Source organism: Podarcis vaucheri, assembly GCF_965113315.1.
Source record: "Podarcis vaucheri genome assembly, chromosome: 8".
In the NCBI taxonomy this organism is placed as follows: domain Eukaryota; kingdom Metazoa; phylum Chordata; class Lepidosauria; order Squamata; family Lacertidae; genus Podarcis; species Podarcis vaucheri.
Genome location: NC_138766.1, coordinates 64238509 through 64258122, shown reverse-complemented (window position 1 = coordinate 64258122; position 19614 = coordinate 64238509). Strand labels below are relative to the sequence as shown.

Sequence of the window (19614 nt, the reverse complement as noted above, 5' to 3'; positions counted from 1 at the left end):
TTGTTGTTTAGTGGAGCACTGAGGCTGTAATTAAAACATGACTGCTTAATGATTTAGGGGGGTGTTTCAGGACTGCTCTGCCAAGTCCCAATGCCTGTAATTTGCTTATTGTTTTAAGGAAGTGTATTGATCGCAAACCTTTCTAGGTAATTAAGCAATGGCTTGACTCTAGCACCATAGACCTTCCACTGACTTAGATGTTCACTTGGAATGCATGGAGGTTGCTGCAGGGAACTTCATAGGAACAGATCTAACAAATTCAACCAAATGGAAACAGACAACATCAAAAGCCTGTTACAGGACATGTAAAGATTATGAAATAACTTGCATAATGCAATACTTGTATTTTTTAACAAAAATGTAAGTATTTACAAAATAAGATCCAAGTTTTATTTTTAAACATCAAGCAAATCATTCTGCAAAAACTGCATTGTTTTATTTTTTTGTTTTGTTTTCTATTGAGTTCTTGATTCTTCTTCTTCTTTTTTTAAACCATGTCATACATTTCCCATACTAATATCTCATGATCTGTAATAATATAGGCAGGGGAGTTGGAGGAGGGGTGGGGACTTATCCCACCCTCTCCACTGCTGGGCTCAGCCAGACAGTTCCACCTGGAGCTCCTTGTTTCTGCGGACCTCTGCAGCATGCCTCTCCTAGGAGGAAGAAAATAAAAATAAAAATAAAAACAGGAAACATTTAACCCCCACCTTCCTTCTCCAGAAAGAATTTTAGAAGACAACCATTATTTGGTTTCATGTACTGCAAAGTAAGCAAGGATATTAGAAGCATTTTAAACTAGGTAGAACAGGCAGGGAACCTGTGGTAGTCCTTCAGATGTTGTTCAAATCCATTTTCCATCAACAACAGCCAACAATGGCAATGATCAGAGATGATGTGGAACTGTAGTCTGGAGGCCCACTGGTTCCCCACCTCTGAGGCAGAATATAACCCATGCTCCTTGGCTAGGATAACTAATTGTCTTTTCCATTCCTCTTTGGATTAGAAGGAACTGGAGAATGGAGACAGAAAGAGAGTTTGGGCCACCCTTTAAGCGTGAAGCAGCTGTGCTTGGTAGGGAGCAGAGTCACATGTGGTCCCAGAAATTCCAGGTTCAATGAACTTCCACATGGAATTTCTGGAGTCATTAACATGGGTCAACAAAAATAGTACTTAAGTGGGTATAGACACTACCAAATATGATGTCCAGTGTGTGGACAGGTAGTTGGTCTAGAGCAGCCTTCTCCATACTGATGCCACCTTCAGAAGTTGTTGGACTCCCATCCTCATTATTGGTCATGCTGCCTGGTGGGAGCTGGGTACCCTGCATTAGAGTCAGGCTAGGCACACCTGAGAAGGTGGGAGGTAAGCAGACATGATTGTGCTTCCACACCACATGCCATCTTTGCACGCTTATCTCTGAATCCATCTGAAAGAAAGTTATGACATCTCTGGGACATCAAAAGTCACCTTTAGGCTGAGGCAGGAAATCAGCTGAAAGCATGTCTCCTGCCTTTGGTCCCTTTTCTACACCTTCTGGGTAAAGCAGAGGGCATTTCGCCCATGCCTGCACAGCTTTCTTTGGCTGTTTCTCTCTTCGCCTTTAGCACCTGGGCAGCCTTTCCCAACCTGGCACCCTCTAGGCTGCATTAAGACACAAGGCATCTTGGTTTAGTTTTTCTAATTATAATACTCTGCACTTCTGTCCCATTTTCTGATGTTCCTGTTGCACTGCAGTACCTGATGCATTATGGAACTGTGGCTTTTTAAGTGATAAAACTGGCATGTTGTGCTAAATTTTATTCACACCAGTGGGTGTGATTTGACATGACAACAAATGCTACCCTGCTCTTTTTGCACATACATCTTCTATTCCTGCATGATTCCCCCATGAAAACAGCAGGAAAGAACTGTATGCTGGCAAACTACCTCAAATTACATCACTTTACTCCCCTGATTTTCTGGGTTTAGGGGGCTGCAAATGGATTTTTTCTGGAATCAAATAACCTGGAAATCAGCACTAAGCATGCACTATATTCCCTTAGTTTTCCAGAAGTTTTATATCATGTGAATGTTCAAATACAATGCAGAAATGAATAGTTAGGGAAACATTGGGGAAATGGAGTAAACTGCCACATGAATTCAGTCCAGATGTTTTGGACTACAATGCCCATCATGCATATTGAAATACAGATGACCACTTCCCCCCTCCTAAAATAATCTCAGCCTGGTTACCTTCTCCTGGAGGCGTTCAATAAGAGCAGCTAAGTTAGCTTCACGGTTTTCTTTGATCTGTTCCATTTTCAGTATCAGTTTTTCCTCTGCCATTTTGCTGAAGTTATTGTTCTCCTCCAAAGCCTTCTGAAGGACTTCTCGCTCATGTTCTCTCTTTTCTGCCAGTTGTTTCAGCACCACGGCCTCCTGGGACTGTGAAAGGAAGGGGAAAGAAAGAGATCCAAGGGGATAGTCTGTTTGAAAAGCATTCAGCCAGGGTTGGAAGGATAATATGTGAACTTCAGTTTGTCTAAAGCAAGGATGGTGAAGCTGTGTGGCCTCCCAGATGCTGTTGGACTCCAACTCCCATCAACCACAGCTGGCCTGGGTAATAAGGGATTATGGGAGTTGTAGTCCAATGGTGTGTGATCACAGGTCCCCCAGCTCTGGTCTGAAATGCCAATAAAAATGTCTGAATTTTTTTGAGAGCATCTGACAAACATGAATCCCTGAGCAACACTCTTACTAACAGAACCTCCTCCAAATATTCTGCCATTCTATTTTTGTTGTTCTATGGAATTGTAGGCAAATTTTGTGGCCTGCTTTAAAAACTACATTTTGATTGGGAGTTATGCTTCTGATGCACCAACTGCCCCTTCCTCCTGCTGTCTAGCGCCACATCTCATATCGTTTCAGTGGGTTCACCTACCCTCTGGAGTACATTATTTTGGGAAGGGGCAAAGGGAGCTGTCAGAAGGCAGAGAAATCAACAGAAATGGCTTCCTCTGGTGGGAGCCACTGCTAGATCACAGCCTGTGCATTTTGTATTTCACTCAAGTTATGTATTTCACAGTATATTTGTTTACTTGATTGCAAATTGTCTCAGAAGTTCACATTTCCTCCATATCCTAGGGAATTCATGATTTCACCATGCCCCAAATGTTTTGTTGTTTAATCTGGCTTCAAACCCAAGGAGTTACCGAAAGTAATTTTTCTTAGCTAAAGAGCTGGAATGTGTTTATAACCCTTGGATACTTTAGCGGTAGCATACTGTCTTGATTACTGCCCACTAAAAGTTACAGAAACAGCGAGCTAGCTTTTGAGTTTTATAAGACTCTTCTTCCTGCTGCATGTTGTTAAGCAAAAAGCCAATGGCTATCCCTTCCCCACTGAAGTTAACTATTGGCTTTCCTCCTTAATACAGGTATTATTACATTACTGTTTGGATTGTTTTGAACGGGTGGACAAAACTATCTGCATTTTAAAATCTCTCTTACTTTCCTTATTTAATTTTATTCATCTAAATATGGATTAAATATTTAAAGGTAGCATACAGGGATGACCCAAATTCTCAAGGTTATTTTGCGTCCTGAAGCTGGCCTTTACTGTCAGCTGGGGGATGATTCACACAACCTGTGAACTGGTGTCAGATGATGACATCTGGTTGGGAACCTTTGGCTCCTCAGAAATCGCTGGACTACAATTCCCATCAGCCTTGATTATTGGCCATGTTTGCTAGGACTGATGGGAAGTGTAGTTCAGCAACATCTGGAGGGCCAAAGGTTCCTCACACCTGGTGTACACCCCACTTCAGTTGTGTATTTACACACACACACACATCACCATTAACTACTCTGAATGTGAATTGGGCTCCAGTGATATAAGGCAGTGAGAAGTCCATGATTAAATCCCCTACAGTTTTTCAAAAGAAGAAAAATAATGGGAATATGGCACTGGAGGGAGAAGAGTTAACCCTTTCCCTCATGCACTTATTACAATTCACATCATCCCTAGAGCTGTTATTTGCCCTTCAGGGGAAGCATACAGTTACTCTATCTCCCCGCTCCATGATAATTGCATTTACTCTCACTTACCAGCTCCAGTTTTATATCTCCTGCTGTCTTGTCTAGTTTGCTCATGAAATATGGCAGGAAAACAATAAAATCCTGCACATGGCATGTGAAATGAATACAGTCAGCTCACCATGAGGAGAGAACTAATATGTGCAGTGATTTCCAACAGCTACTGCATGCTTAGTGGGTTTTTAAGAGGGGTGTGTGTGTGTGTGTGTGTGTGTGTGTGTGTGTGTGTGTGTTATCTTGCTTGTATTAATGATTTAATATGGGTTCAGACTGCAAGGGGCCAATTTCCACTTCAGAAGATCTCAGAAAGATCTGAGCTGCTCACATGACTGAGCTAACGCACCACACTGTTGAATTTACTAGTGGCTTGGGCCAGGCAGATCAACTGAAGAGTTAGGAACGAGCTCCTAAACTAGTTTCAAAGTATTCTTCCTCACAGTAAAAAAGAATCTGTGAATAGCTGTACATGTAACTATGGGGCAAGTTTGTATTCTCTATCTGAGATCAATAAATTCTAAGATTAAACACAAACTTTGAGAGAGCGGGTCATGGGCAAAGATGCTTGTTTTGCATTGAGAACCCTGAACCTACCAGAAAAGGAGATCATGAACAGTCTTCTAGTATATTTGAATAAGAAGCAAAGGAGGAGACATACACCTCCCCTTCCCACTGGCTTGTTTTAAAATAAAGGTTCAAAATAAAGGTTTATTTAGCTTCTGCATTCACAGACTAGAAAAGGAAATTGGATGGCATTGCCCATCTGCTGTAACAGAGAAGATTTTGCTGATGATTAGGTGGAAGCTTCTTTTGCATATAGTCATTATGGTGAATGATATTAACAAGCAAAAGATGGCCACTGAGCAGCTGACAGCATGAATGCTTAAAAGGGTGAACATTATCCCCAATTCTATGGAATGTTAAACAGCAGGGGTTTCCCAATTACCTTTCACACAAATGCAAATCCATTAATAGGATCACATGTAATTTCTGCACCATAATCCAAACGCTACTAAGAATATGAATCCCTTTGGAATATAATTCATATTAATGTTCTGGCTAAGGAAGATCCTACTGTACAACTCAATCTTTGCTTTTAAAACCTTGGAAGTTGGTTTAACAGCTAAGTATTTTGAGTCCAGTAGTTATAGAAACCTTCCCCAATGTGATCCCCTCCAGATTTTTTGGACTATAACTCCCATCAGCCACAGGTATCCATTTTTTTTTGGAGTACACTCAGTTGGGGAAGGACTGGGTAATAGATGCTATGGCATGAATTCTTTCTTTCACTGATATTCATATACATTTTTTTAGTGCATTGGGGAGCATATATTTGGATGGATTTTATTTGTGGTTCTTGAAAATGAGAGGGGTGGATGTGAAATAATATAAATACTACTTACAGGCACTGGTGCTCATAATGATACAGCCAACCACATAGCACCACCAAAGCATAGCTGTCAACTTTCCCCTTTTTTTGGCGAGGAATCCTATTAGGAATAAGGGAATTTCCCTTAAAAAAAGGGAAACGTTGACAGCTATGCACCAAAGCTTCAATTCAGGGTTTAGATGACAAGCTAAACTGTAGCTAATTGTGACAGAGGTGGAAATGGCAGAGGAAATAAGCCCTGGTTATCATGACATCTGAAATAGTTCATGGGTATCATGACAGGGATTTCACACATTACATTAAGCAAGTGAGCAATATGTATACACAAAAAGTTGAGCTGTACACGTACAGTTATTCACTTGTAGTGTTTGAGTGTGCAGTCTGTGTACACAACACTGGAGCCATCCAAATCAACAAGCGCACATTCTTCCAAACAACCACTTGTATTTGTGTGGAGATGGCTTGCACCTGTGCTCAGTGTAACCTGCAAGCAAGCCTGTAGTCTTCAGGTGTAAACTTGATACCAATTGTACACAGGTGAGTGCTATTGATCTAAGTGGGGAGGAATGTGAATGAGAAACTAGGTACAAGATTGGGATGTGTGAAAAAGCAAGTGATCTACTGATTTCTTGAATGTGTAGGGACTGATTTTTACCTTTTCTGAATTGTATTTCCTGTATACCACTTTTGCAGTTAGGCGACATTTAAATTGTTTAAAGCATAGTAGTAGCAGTAACAGCAATAGTACAGACACATACACAATATTAGCTCTCCTATGTGTCTAACTTCATTTTGAAGTGTTGTTTCACACTCCTGCCTTTGGGGGACAGTGTAAGAACTCAAAACAAGTAGGAATACCATGAGAGTCTTAGACACAAATAGATTTACCATGACATATGTTTTCTGATGCTGTGGGCTCTGGTCTACAAAAAGCTTATGTCACAATAAATCTGCTAGTCTTAAAAGTGCCACAAGACTTTTAAGAGAGCTTGTACCTTTGAAGACCATATCTTAACTAGGTTACAGAAATCTAGAGGTGTTTAAGATGCCTGTTTGCAGAAATGAATGTGCCATAGTAGAGCTTCATGCTAGCATCAGCTCAGGCCCCTTTTCATGCTGCAACAACTGGAAATGTTCTCACCAAGCAGTCATGCTATATCAGATTATGGTCCATCTAGCTCAGTATTGCCTGGGATTTTAGGGTGGGGTCTTTTCCTAGCCCAACCTGGGATACTTTACATGCAAAGCATGTATCACTGAGCCATGTCCGCTCAGCACTGAAACAGTCATATGCTTGGTTATTCTTATGTGACAGTTCCATTTGCTTTCAGACACAGACCATAGATTTCTGCAAACGAAGCAGCTCATTGATTCAACATGGAGCACTGTGTGTTAAGGAAAGCAGTGAAGAATCGCATCTTTCCTCACAGTTTCAATTCCCAGCATCTCCAGGTAGGGCCGAGGGAGACCCTTGCCAGAAACTCTGGAGAGCCACGAAGAAGAAGAAGAAGAAGAAGAAGAAGAAGAAGAAGAAGAAGAACAATAACAACATTTTTGCAATGTATAACTTGCAAGTGCTCCTTCACCATTTTTGATGCCATTAATAACATGGATTGCAAGTAGATTAACTTGAATGGATCCCTTCTCCTCCTCCCAGTTACATGTTTTGACCGTGAAGTAAGTGGCTAGATACCTTTCTCCTCTCCTCTGCAGCTTCCAGCTTTTTCTGGATCTCTCCAAGGGACAGATCTTTCTTCTTTGGAGAGGCTAAAGTCCGTGGTGCTTCTGAGACTGGAGAAGGGGGCTTCAAGATCAGCTCAAAAGCTTGGCCAGAGGCACGCTTGTTGATCTGTTTCACTTCCATGTCTGTAAAGGAAAAGTTATAACATTTCAACCCAATATTGTGCTAATAATCTGTGCTGATAAAAGAGCAATGGCAACAGATAATGCACATGGCTTCTTGGGCTGCCACAGACATTAGAATACACACACACACACAATATATATATATATATATATATATGCAGGTTTTGGTGTCTTCGGGTGTCTTCCCGTGTAAGAGTCGGGGTGTCTGTGCGACGTTTCGACGAGGTCTCACTCGTCATCTTCAGGCTGGTGCTTTCGGCTTCTTGTTACTGGAACAGAGCAGAATCTGGTGTTTGAGTTCCTATAAATACTGTTGAGGGGTGTGGTGTATAGCCTCCAACGTTCTGGGCAGATATATATATATATATGGGTGGGGTGACACCCCTTATAAAAGGCAGCCCAAGGAATCCTTTGCTAAACCAAAGAATATCCACTGAAAGTTACTTACCATCATATGTGTATATGTTCAGGTTTCGAGGTTCAGGGTAAAAACAGGAGCAGATCAAAGAAAGCATCGACAGCTCCTTCATCTTTTCCTTGTAGGCTGAAATGAAAGAGACTGTATTAATCTGTTTCACCTCTCCTGATTCCTGTCTTTCAGAATGTTTAATTTAAATGGCAATTAGTGTTGGTGGTAGATCTGCAAAATGAATTGCTCAACTAAAACTTTGTAAAAAATATCTAAGAAGATGAAAGATTTCTCATAAACGGTGGCTTTTTAAAATAATTTCTTATGCATTGAAGAATCTTTGATCTCTCTCTCTCATACATACACACATTCAACATGCCAGTAGCAGTAAATGTGACTAAGGCTGTAGTTTCTGCCTTTTTTCCTCACCCATTAGGGATCGTCTTTCACTTATGGGCAGTTAAAGACTGATAACTGTTTATTTCCAATGAGAAGTGAAAGAATAAAGTCTCCCCACCAAGGGCACTGAGGATTTAAGTCTTGCTTCAACCTCTTGCTTCAACCTCTTTTCCCCCAAGGCTTTCACGTAGGTCCAGAAGCTCTGAGTTCTGCCCAACATTTTTTTTGGGGGGGAACTGTCATGCGTGTGTGATGTTACACACATGATGCACAGTGTGGAACCTATAATGTATGCCAATCTGCATTTATGAAGCCAGGATCCTGCACCACAGTGCCAACTCTTCAAGTACTCCAAGGTCCAGCTCATGTGAATGCAAAGAAAACTCACAAAGACAAGAGGTTACTTTTAGCCTTGAATTGTCTGTCTCATATATGTAGCAAATACATCAACATCTAACCTGCATGTTTCTCAGCACGATTGCAAATAGGATATACTTTGGCTGGGATTCCAAAACCTACTTTCAGTATTCCCCCCCTACCCTCTTTGAGTGGCATTCTCATCAATCCCCTACCTCACTGCCATGTCACAAACTCCTGTCAGTGTCAAAAGAGCTCTGCAATATGACATGGGGAGTCTGAATGCAGGTCCAAAGTCCATAGTTCTTTGAATCTAGGGCTTTGAGTAAAATATAGTAAACTGTGAGTGGCATTCAAAACATCTGAGGAATGAACTGCATAACAATGCACTTCATTTAAATAATGCTGCATGAAACATACACTGTAGATCTAAATATAAATTTTAGCTAACAACTGAGATTGCCTTGTTTGGTTTTGAATGTATTATTATTATTATTATTATTATTATTATTATTATTATTATTATTATTATTTCATACGGACTGGAGGCCAAACTGCAGGTGTATGGTCTGGGTTTGTGTGATTCTTTTAAAAACTAAGTAGCAGCTGAATGGGATGTAAACAATCCCATCAGAGAAATCTCAGTAGGAGGTAACTTTGGAAGAATCTCACAGCAAAACTGTACCGTGGCTACATCTGCATGTCACAAGAAACTATGGTTTATTATGGCAGTGGTAACCCTTGATTCTGCATACCCCTTCCTTTTCTCTCCATTAGAATGGCACCTAGAAGCTCAGAGACCTTTGCTTCTAAACTGCAGCTAATATGAACTATGGATTGTTGAAACAAGCCAACTTTATAATCCATTGTTTGAAGGTGGCTTGTTTCACTCACTGCAGTCCAATCTTGCTCAACTCCCTTCTCAGAAGCTGCTATTTAATATTTAAAAAAGAATCATGCAATGTCAAGCTACATATTTAACATAGTTTGGACTTGAGATTATAAAATAGAATTGAAATGCTTTCAGTGAGGTTACAGATTAAATTTTTCCTACAGAGATGGATGTATGGACATACACTGAGATGCCTGCAGATGGCCCAGTAAAAATAAACACTGCGGATACCTGTGCACAAATTTTATCCTATCTATCTATCTATCATCTATCTATCTATCTATCTATCTATCTATCCATCCATCCATCCATCCATCTGATCTATGGCCGGATCAACTTTAATGTAGGGAGGGAAGAAAAGCATAATTTGCCTATTGCTGTGGATTCTGTGAACATAAAAGCAGAGTGAGCAGGCCCCTCGGTGCTTCATTGTTTTGCTTTAAAATACTGTACATTCTCTCTCCATTTCATAAAAAACATCACCACTAAGAGCCACATGGGAGGGGTTCATTCAGAGCTTTAACTGGAACATGGGGAAACTGTCTACTGAGCACCTGTGGCTGTGCACTCACCAATTTCATTTTTAAGGGAATTTCTTCCTTGTAATTTTTAGCCAAGTCTTTCCATGCAGATTTCTTTAAAAGGAAAATGTCGAACAGCTGTCAGGCAAGGAGTAGGCAGCCTCCCAATCTTTCTGAGCTTCCTAGAAACCCAGCTGAGGACGTCATGGGGTTTTCAGGAAGCACAGACATCTAAGGAAGGGTACCAAGTGCAGACCACTGGAGGGATGATTTACAGACAAAAGACAAAACACCCTTTGGCCACCTTATTTATGTATTTTATTTAGACATCTGAACCACTTAATTCATAAAATATATCTAAGCAGCGTACAGCAAACAAAACAGCAGCACGTTACAAAAATGCACAATAAAACCATTAATACAAATGATGAATGAATAAATATGGATATAAAAATCCTTATTCCGGCATGCTCAGCACCTCTCAGCCTCCCATCTCTCACCCAGGGCCCAAACAAACTCGCACATCACTCACAAAATCTCTCAACCAAGAGGGTTCCTGGAACCTGCTGACACAGATACAGGCATAGCTGATTCCTTTGTGGTGAGTGGGCTCAAAGGGGAAACAATAATCTAGCTCAGCCCCACCTTGCAGAGCCTTTTGCTGCTTAGGCAGGCTTTCAGGATGCATTTGAGTTCCCGACCCTGAATCCAATTTCATTTTCTGCTTTGGGAGAGACGCCACGAGAGGCAGAGGCAGGAGGTTCAAATTAGATGGAGCATGAAATGCAGGCCATGCGAGGGTCGTATTTCCTTTAGTGCATCATAACTGCATTTACATTGATCCCTCGGTCATTCCATTGGCAAAAGCAGTTTCTCGAATTCTGAAGGTTAAACGATTCAGCTATGCCGCGTGCCTTTTGGGTTTGTATTAAATATGCTGCCGGCGTAAAGCCTGCATTTTTCTTTCAGTGTCAAACTGACACAGATTTGCTGGGCAGCTTCCTTAATTTGGTTCCCTTTGTGATTCGCAATGTGGAGTTTCACGCTTCTGATCAACCACAATGAATAAATGGTTATGGAAAAATTACATTAATAGAAATCCTAGAACTAGGCATTAGCCTCATATTTCCTCCCCTAGTTTTTAAAACATTGCTGTATCTACTCTTTGGTTAGATTGCTAAGACTGCTTTGACTGACAGTTAAAATACAACTACTGTTAAAAATAGTAATAGGCAATGGTCACAAAGGGAAGTGATGTTAAACACTGTGTTTCCCCCCCTTTTGTTAACGACTGATTGAGTTAACATGTATGTTCTTTTATTTGTCTGCACCAGCAGTGGGAACCCTCCAGCCCTCCCACAACTGTCAATCATCCAGCATCACCTAATGTCACCTGCACCTAGAGCATTAGGGAACATCCCACAGCTCATGCAGTGTGCTCCTGATTGCAGCTGGGGCTTGACAGTTCATTTAGCACCTTGAATCTGGATGAAATTGAGGTGCTGGTTGGTTTTGGTGCCTTTCCTCCACCCATGTCCCTGCTGCTTTTGGCAGGGGAATGGACTCACTTGGTGTAGCAAACCTGTACTACTATATTCTTTTCTTCTTCTTCTGAGACTTGATTTCCTTCCAGTAGATGTCAGTAGACTTCTTGGTTGCTAGCGACCCTCTAATTTCTTTCAGAGACGTGATTTAAATTTTTCATTTCAGTTCTTCTTTTATTGTTATTCTCCCTTTGTCTTCAGCCCTGTGTACTTTAGCCACACCCACTTCTACTTTGGGTCCTGCCACTATGGGAATTGGACTCTTGGAGGATTGGCTTTGTTCAAATCCAGCCCTTCAGTTCCCCACCCCTGATCGACACCGTGAAGTAGGCCACAATTCATCCAACAACGCATGTAGGAAACTGGCCATGCATTTTTATACTAAGAAGTCAGTTCCCATGGAGTTCAATGGGTCTTGCTTTCAGGAAAGTGTTGCGGATTGCAGCCTTAGGCCTTTTGACACAACTTGCTCATGGGTGCATAATAAGTTAGTAACAGAAGTGGGGTTTGAACCTTCATGTCACTGTGGCCTTCAGGGTCCCTTCCAACTCTTCTACGATTCTATGATCCAAAGGCAAGTCATTAACCCTGGGACCACATGTAATCTCAAAGAATGGTATGTGGAATTAGCACATATAGTAGACTGTGGAGTAGAGGGCTACATGGAATAGCCATTCTTCTCAAGGTTAATTTTCTGCCATGTAGAAGAACGAAATCAGAGTACCAGAGACATGTGAGTGTCTATTTCCCAGTAATTCAGGGGTGGATATTTCACTTCGGTCACTACTTGTCTTCCATACTTTTGACCATAGAAAGCAGGGATAAAGAAGAATGTAATGAGGACCCATCTGTACAATACATTTAAAGTAGTATCATAGTACTTTAAGAAGAGAAGAGAAATTAATTGTAAAACCACTCTGGGAGCTGTAGCTCTGTGAGGGAAATAGGGCTCTCCTAACAGAGCTCTGCACTCTTAACAAACTACAGTGCCTAGGATTTTTGGTGGGGAAGCCATGATTGTTTAAAGTGGTATGATACTGCTTTAAATGTATAGTGTAGATTGGGCTCCAGAGCCAACGTGAGTACTAAAAATCAACTGACTTTCACTATTATAGGTGGATTCACATAAATCTAAGATGAATTAGTCAGGCTCACAACCAATCTACATGCTGCAGACTGTTGTGGAAATGCAAAGCATTCTTATAGTATGCACTACATTAGGGGAAACCACTTGCAAAATATGTATGTTAGTTAAAGCTGCATACAAAAAGGATTGATTTTTTTAAAAATGCTGATTGCTGCAGAAATGTGGTGAGCTGACTGGAAATAGGTAAAATGTAAAGGCCCCCTGGATGGTTAAGTCCAGTCAAAGGCGACTCTGGGGTGCAGAGTTCATCTTGCTTTTCAGGCCGAGGGAGCTGGCATTTGAGAATATGAGAATCTGGGAGAACTCAAATTGATGCTACAAGTGTCATCTGTCATACCAGTCTTTTTTTTTTATTAAATATTTTATTAAGGATTTTCTTGTTTTACAGAAGTGTAGTGCCTCATATATATTTTTTCCCCATGTAACATTTTTACAAATCCGTTTCATTTGCTGAGGCATTAGGGGGAGAAGAAAATAAAAATAAAAATAAAAAAGGAGAGAAAGAAGAAAGGGGGGTGGAGAGAGGGAAGATGGATAAGGGTGGGATTGGGTGGCGGTGTTTCTATTATGTTTAATGTATGTACAGTTTGGTGTCAGCGTGCTTTTGTTGTTCACTTGTGTTCCTTTGGTGGTGAGAGAGGTTGGGGTTGGCCTAGGGTGTGATTGTTTGCTTGTGATTGGCTGTGGTGATCTTTGTTTTCGTGTGTGAGTGAGGTGGGTGGGTGTTTTGGATCAGGTTAGCCATATTGATTTGTATGCTGTTGGTGGATTATTGTCATTGTCCTGTTGGGCTGTGTGTGTGATAAAGGGGAGCCATACCGGGGTGAAGGCATCTTCTTCCGTTTGTCCCCGTGTCAGTTTCAGTTTATTAGTTAATTTTTCTAGTAGGGCTGTTTCCCATACTATTTGATACCATTGGTCCATGCTTACTCCTGACAGGTCTCTCCAGTGTCTGGTTATGGTGTTTCTGGCTGCTGAGAGCAGGTGGGTTATGAGTTCTTTGTGGTGTAAATGGGCATTGTTGTCTTGGAAGATGTTTAGTAGGGCCAATTCTGGGGTGGTGTCTATTACTTGCTTAGTTATTTTACAAATTTCTTGTATGGCTGTTGTCCAGAACAGTTGGATTTTGGGACACTCCCACCACATGTGGAAGTATGTGCCTGTGGAGGTGCACCCTCTCCAGCATTTTGGTGAGGTTCCTGGGTGTATTAGTGCTAGTTTCCTTGGTGTTAGGTACCACCTGTAGGTGAGTTTCAGTGTGAGTTCTTTTCTTTTCGTTGATATGGATTTAAAGGGGGGTTTAGACCACATTCTGGTCCATTGAGTGGGGTTTATCTCATAGCCTATGTCATTCTCCCATTGATTTTTGATTGCGTCTAGGGGATTTGCGAGATTTTGGAGTAGTATTTTGTATATTGCGGATACCATCCCTTTACCGTTTCCCTTTGTTGTTAGAAGGAGGTTTTCGAAGGTTGTCAGGGGCCTAGTTGCTGCTGATTTTACTGTTGGGTTGTTTAAGAGGGCATGTAGTTGGTGTTGTGTTAACCAGGGCATTTGGGTGTCTTCTAGTTTGTCTTGTATTTCTTGTGTTGACAAGGGTTTGTTATTTTTATAAAAGTCTATTAGGCGATACAAGCCTTTGGTTCGCCAGGTTTTTATCTTGAGGTTTTGTGCTGCATGGTGGAATAATGGGTGGTATGCCAGGGGGATTAGTGGGGATGGGGTTGGGGATAGTTTGCCTATTTGTGTTTTCCATGCTTTGAGCATGGTCTGTGTGTACCTGTTAAGTGTTGTGGGAATTTTCTTTAGTTTGTTTGGGAGGAGTGGGTATGTTGTGGTGCAGGTGTTTTCAATTGTGTCCTTCTCTAGGTGTACCCATTGTTTTGTCTCATCTTCTAGTATATATGGGATTATATGGCGTATTTGGTTGGCGTTGTAATATGCTTCTATGTTGGGGATTCCCCATCCTCCTTCTGAGGTGGGGAGGTGCAGGTATTTGGGGCTTATTCTTGGTTTTTTATGTGAGAAGATGAAAGAGTGTAGTTTTCTCTGCCAACTGTGAAGTTGGGTTGAGGGGATCCAGATTGGGAGGGTTTGGAATAGGTAGGTTAGTTTTGGGAGTGTGATCATTTTGATCATGGCTATTTTGTCTGAGAGAGTGAGGTTCATGTTATTCCATCTCTTTAGGTCTTTGTTAATTTGTCGCCACAGGGGCTTGTAGTTGTGGAGGTACAATTTATTGAGGTTTCTGGTTATTTGTACCCCTAGGTATCTGAACTTGGTGTGGCAAAGTTTTATTTTGGTGACCTTCGTGAGTTCTTTTTGGGTGTGAGGAGGGGTATTGAAGCACATAGCTTCTGACTTTGTGAAATTTACCTGTAGGCCTGACACCATTGCAAATGCGTTGAGTTCTCTGATTAGGGAGGTTGCTGTGCTTACGGGGTCTGGTGTTGTGACCATTAGGTCATCTGCAAAGAGTCCTAATTTATAGGTCCTGCCTTTTATTTCCACTCCCTTGATGTATGTGGCTGCTCGGATGCGGATTGCTAGGGGTTCCAGAGCCAGGATAAATAAGAAGGGAGACAGGTCATACCAGTCTTAAAGCCATCTAAGTTGGTTGTCATCAATCACTGCTTTCTGTGGGAGTGAGTTCCATGGTTTAACTATGCACTGTGTGAAGATGTACTGTCCTGAAGTCAACTAGTAGTCTATCATTTCCATTAAGTTGAAGCAAGGAGCGTGCCACAGCATATAAACTCTCTTTAGGCTCCTGTCTAGTTGTTGAGCAACATGCTAATCTGCACATATTTTTGCTGTAAGGTTCATCTGCCCAAACATTCTGACTGTTTAGTTACCTCCCAGCTAGCTGGACAACCTAAACATAGCTATCATCAGGACTCCAAATACTCTTCATAGGCTAGGGGTGGGAAACTGCATCTGGCTAACAGACTAGACTCTTAACTCCCCCACCTCACATGGGCCGTTTGACAAGTGAGTGGGGCTGCCCATCTGTCAGTGACTTGACATCACAGTGAAACCAGATGACCAGTTTTCATTTGCCTGTGTGGTTTGAAATCAAATTGTGTGGGGAAGTGGAATGGTGCTTTGCAGGCACTGACAATCAGATGATTTGTGGTGCTTGCAAAGCCCCTTTTCAGCTGAGCCACATCTTTATACACCCCATGTCAAGCATGTGGGTGTGGCTTGGCCAAAATGGTCTTGCAGACCACATGGGGAGGCCTGGCTAGCCTAATTTGGTCCATGGGCCAGACAGAAGATCATCACCACTGCCAGAAATTTATCCTTGCACCATGGCTCTCTTGCACTGCTCAGCATGAATCTTCAAAACAGAAATTTGTATGTGTCCGTTGAGAAAACAATGACCAAAGAAGCCATAGTGATCAGGTGGGTGCTTAACAATGAATAGTTAAGGGACTGGATTTATGATGCTTATAAGGTTGCAAAAAATAAGCACAGGTATATGGGCATTGTACTTCTTCTTTTGGATGCCTAAAAAAACACTGGATAGAGATCTGATTGATATGCCATTCTATCATTTCCATGTTGACCCCTTGCCAAGCTGAATTGTTTGTGCTGCACTTACAGGATTTGATCCTGAGGTATATATTAAGGTAATACTAATATTGCTTGCTTACCGATGCCAAAAGGTAATAATATCCCTGAAGGCTTGAAATTGCCATTTTACAGTATCTTCATTCCTGCAGTTCTGTTTGAACAAGCTACAGAGAATCCATTCCTAGTCTCAATATTGTTATGTTCGCTTCTCAAACATGAGTTAATGTGTCGGTTTTGCTGAGCGAATGCAAACACTAATGCAAAATGAAATTTTAATTGTGCCTTTTATTTTCCACCAGAGGAAAGCAAGGGCTCTTGCACTGGCTTTTGATGTGACTGAGAGTGGATATGACTTGCTGCCTAGCATTTGCATCCAGATATATATCAATTTTAAAAAAGGGAGGGGGGATCAAATGTGTGCAAGCATCCTTCAAACAATGAATTTACTTACATTTCAGTCAAGCCACCTAAAGAGCAAAAAAAGCTAAAAGGACTGTAATTCTGAGCTGTCCTTGCCCCCGGGGGCACCAAAAGCCTGTTCAGGCATTCAATTCACTTATGCAATGAATATTGTATTTTTATAACCTGCCCTGGGACCTTATGGTGCAGGGCCGGCAAGGAATCCTGTTGGCAAATACATAATTATATTGTAAATTGCTTTACAATGATATTGCAAATTGCTTCAAGATGCCTCATGGGAAATGATTCACAAATAAAATATATAAATAAATCATGCATTTGGCAAGCCTTCTTGCTTCCTACGCTGGCAGATATAGCATGGTTCTTAAGTATCAGTTGCTGAAGATTGCAGGTGGGGAGGTGAGTGTTCTTATGGGCTCTCCAATGGCATCTGGTTGGCCATTGTGAGAAGTGAGTGTTGAGCTAGATGAGTCCTTGGTCTGATCCAGCTGCAGGGTTTATCCTATGTCGTGTTCTCCAGCACATGACCTTCCCTTGAAGGTCATTCTTCTGAAATCAGGAGCCTCCTCTGCCTATGGAGTTATAGGTGTGACTTGGTTTCATAGTGAGATTAAAGCAGGATTCTAAATCATGCAGGGAGTTTCCACAAGAGGAAGAGCCTCCTCACTTTGGAAGAATGTCCTTCAACGCAGATGTGATGCAGCATAAGTGGGACAGAGCTTGCAGGGCTGCCTCTCCCCTTCCTTGCATGGTTGTCCTTCTGTCACTGAAGTGAATGCTAGCAAAGGACTCAAGCTGCTTCTTAAATCAGCAAGGCAACTATGCAGCAAGCAAGGATTGAAAAGCAGCAGAAATTTCAAAAGGTGGTCAACCTCTGATGGTGGGAATGAACAACAGGGGAAGAATACTGAGTTGATGGCCTTTATTTTCATAATCCCCTGAGACATTCTGGTTGCAAATTTCTGGAAACCAGAATACTGGACTAGGCATTCTTCTTAGGCTCTTTTGAGAATACTGGAAACAAACTGTTGTCCATTATCCATTTCTAAATGTCAGGATGAAAGCTGTCCAGGAGATTGGAGAGGATAGTTGATACTTGTAGTCCCAGACATCAGGCAAGCTCTTTATGAACAAGTCCAAGTCCACAACAACACAAGGGAGCACAGAGGAGCCTTGTTTGGTGGCTGCTCCACAAGTCTGGAAACTGACTACAGTGGTACCTCGGGTTAAGTACTTAATTCATTCCAGGGGTCTGTACTTAACCTGAAACTGTTCTTAACCTGAAGCACCACTTTAGCTAATGGGGCCTCCTGCTGCTGCTGTGCCGCCGGAGCAAGATTTCTGTTCTCATCCTGAAGCACAGTTCTTAACCTGAAGCACTATTTCTGGCTTAGCGCAGTCTGTAACCTGAAGCGTATGTAACCTGAAGCATATGTACCACTGTACCACTGTACAGGTACCACTGTACTTTGCTTGGGAAGCTTTCACTTGGTTACATTTGCCCAGTTACCCTATCAACCTAATCTACATCATAGAGTTGTTGTGACGATAGGTACCACCCTGTGCTAATTGGAAGAAGGATCCATAGTTCTCAAAGAAGTTCATTCTTGTCAATGCCTTTTTTCACTCTCAGGTACTGACCGATACCTGAATTTCTTGAAGATACATGGGATAGAATTGTATGTAAAGCTGTTGGCTGCAGACTAGGCAAGTGATTTACATCTTATTAACACTAAGCATCTCATCTGTTATTTAAACAGAGAAGCACGGGTGCTGTTCTCCTAAGGCTATGATATGTTAACTGTAGCCTGTGGTAGGCTGACTTCAAATGTGTGCTACATTTTAATCAGGAATTGGTAAATACTGTACATAGAATGGTAGAACATATACAATTACAAAACAACTGCAAGTGAATCAATTAGAAGCAAACAAATGCAATACATGAAAGCAACTGTTTGCTGAGACCCTCTTACTGAGTCTCTTGCTGGCATATCAGCATGAATTTGCATATGTTATCTTGATGACAATCAGCATGGAATACAGCTGGCATTTTTACACTGCAAGCTTATCCCTTTAACTGTCTCCATGGCTTTTCTCAAAGAATCCTAGGTATTGTAGTTTAGTGAAGATGCTGATAACTCCCTGTTAGATATTCCTAGTTCCTGATTTAGGACTACAGCCCCCAGGGTTCACCGAAGAGAGGGAAAGACTCTTAAACTGGCTTGAGGTAAAGACATCACCGGTGCCCATAATTAAGTAGGTCGTCATTGTACAAATTTATCTAGATTGTAATGTCCCTAGGGCTTCTGTTACAACATGAAAACACAATATTAAAAAAAGTTTTAAACAACTTACAACCACAAAAAATAAGATAGGTTCTAAAAAAATTTACCCCCAGGATTCAAAAACCAGAGAAAAGAGGTGTGTTTTCAGCATTCTCTGGAAGCTGTATAATGAAGGTGCCAGACTCTGTTCTGTGGGGAGGGAATTCCACAACTTAGGGGCCACCACAGAGAATGCCCATTCCCAGGCCACGATCCCAAACCTCTGAGGGTTGACGAGCTACCAAGAGAGCCCCATCTGCCAATCTCAGCACCCAAGAGGGTCTTTAGAGAAGGTGGTGGTCTTTCAGATATTTGGGGCCAGAGTCTACACTGCTCGGCAGTGGCTTCTCAAAGAAGCACCAACTTACATTTGTCAGCTGTATGAGTTAAAGGACTTTCTAAGAATTTGCAGAGAATGTTCATAAATATTGAACTAATTCTGAATAGAGCCAGGGTGGTAGATGTCCATTCAAAGGATCACAAAGGAATTCACAGTAGAAGTTTGCCACATTTTGGAGTTAATATTTCAACTTACTTTACTCTAACCCAGAGACCGGGTACCTCAGGCTGGGTGGCCAAGCCTCTTTGTCTGCCCCTCCCAGCCCACACTTCCCCACGACCAGCCCTGCTGCACCTTCTGCTCAAGTGTTTTTGCCTGACTAGAATGTGTCCCTGAAATCTGATAAGGCCTTTTAC

The 19614-nt window shown here is 41.7% G+C and overlaps 1 protein-coding gene across 1 annotated transcript in view; it reads right to left on the bottom strand.

The window, feature by feature from the left end:
* STMN2 (stathmin 2) overlaps positions 1 to 19614 on the bottom strand; it is a 33105-nt gene continuing 13491 nt past the window's right edge. Inside the window, exons 2-5 of the mRNA XM_082234930.1 lie at positions 7778 to 7873; positions 7157 to 7329; positions 2236 to 2427; positions 1 to 656 (exon numbers count right to left, since the gene is read on the bottom strand). Coding sequence (XP_082091056.1) covers positions 597 to 656; positions 2236 to 2427; positions 7157 to 7329; positions 7778 to 7873 — 521 coding nt within the window. The 3' untranslated portion in view covers positions 1 to 596. The remainder of the gene's footprint in view (positions 657 to 2235; positions 2428 to 7156; positions 7330 to 7777; positions 7874 to 19614) is intronic.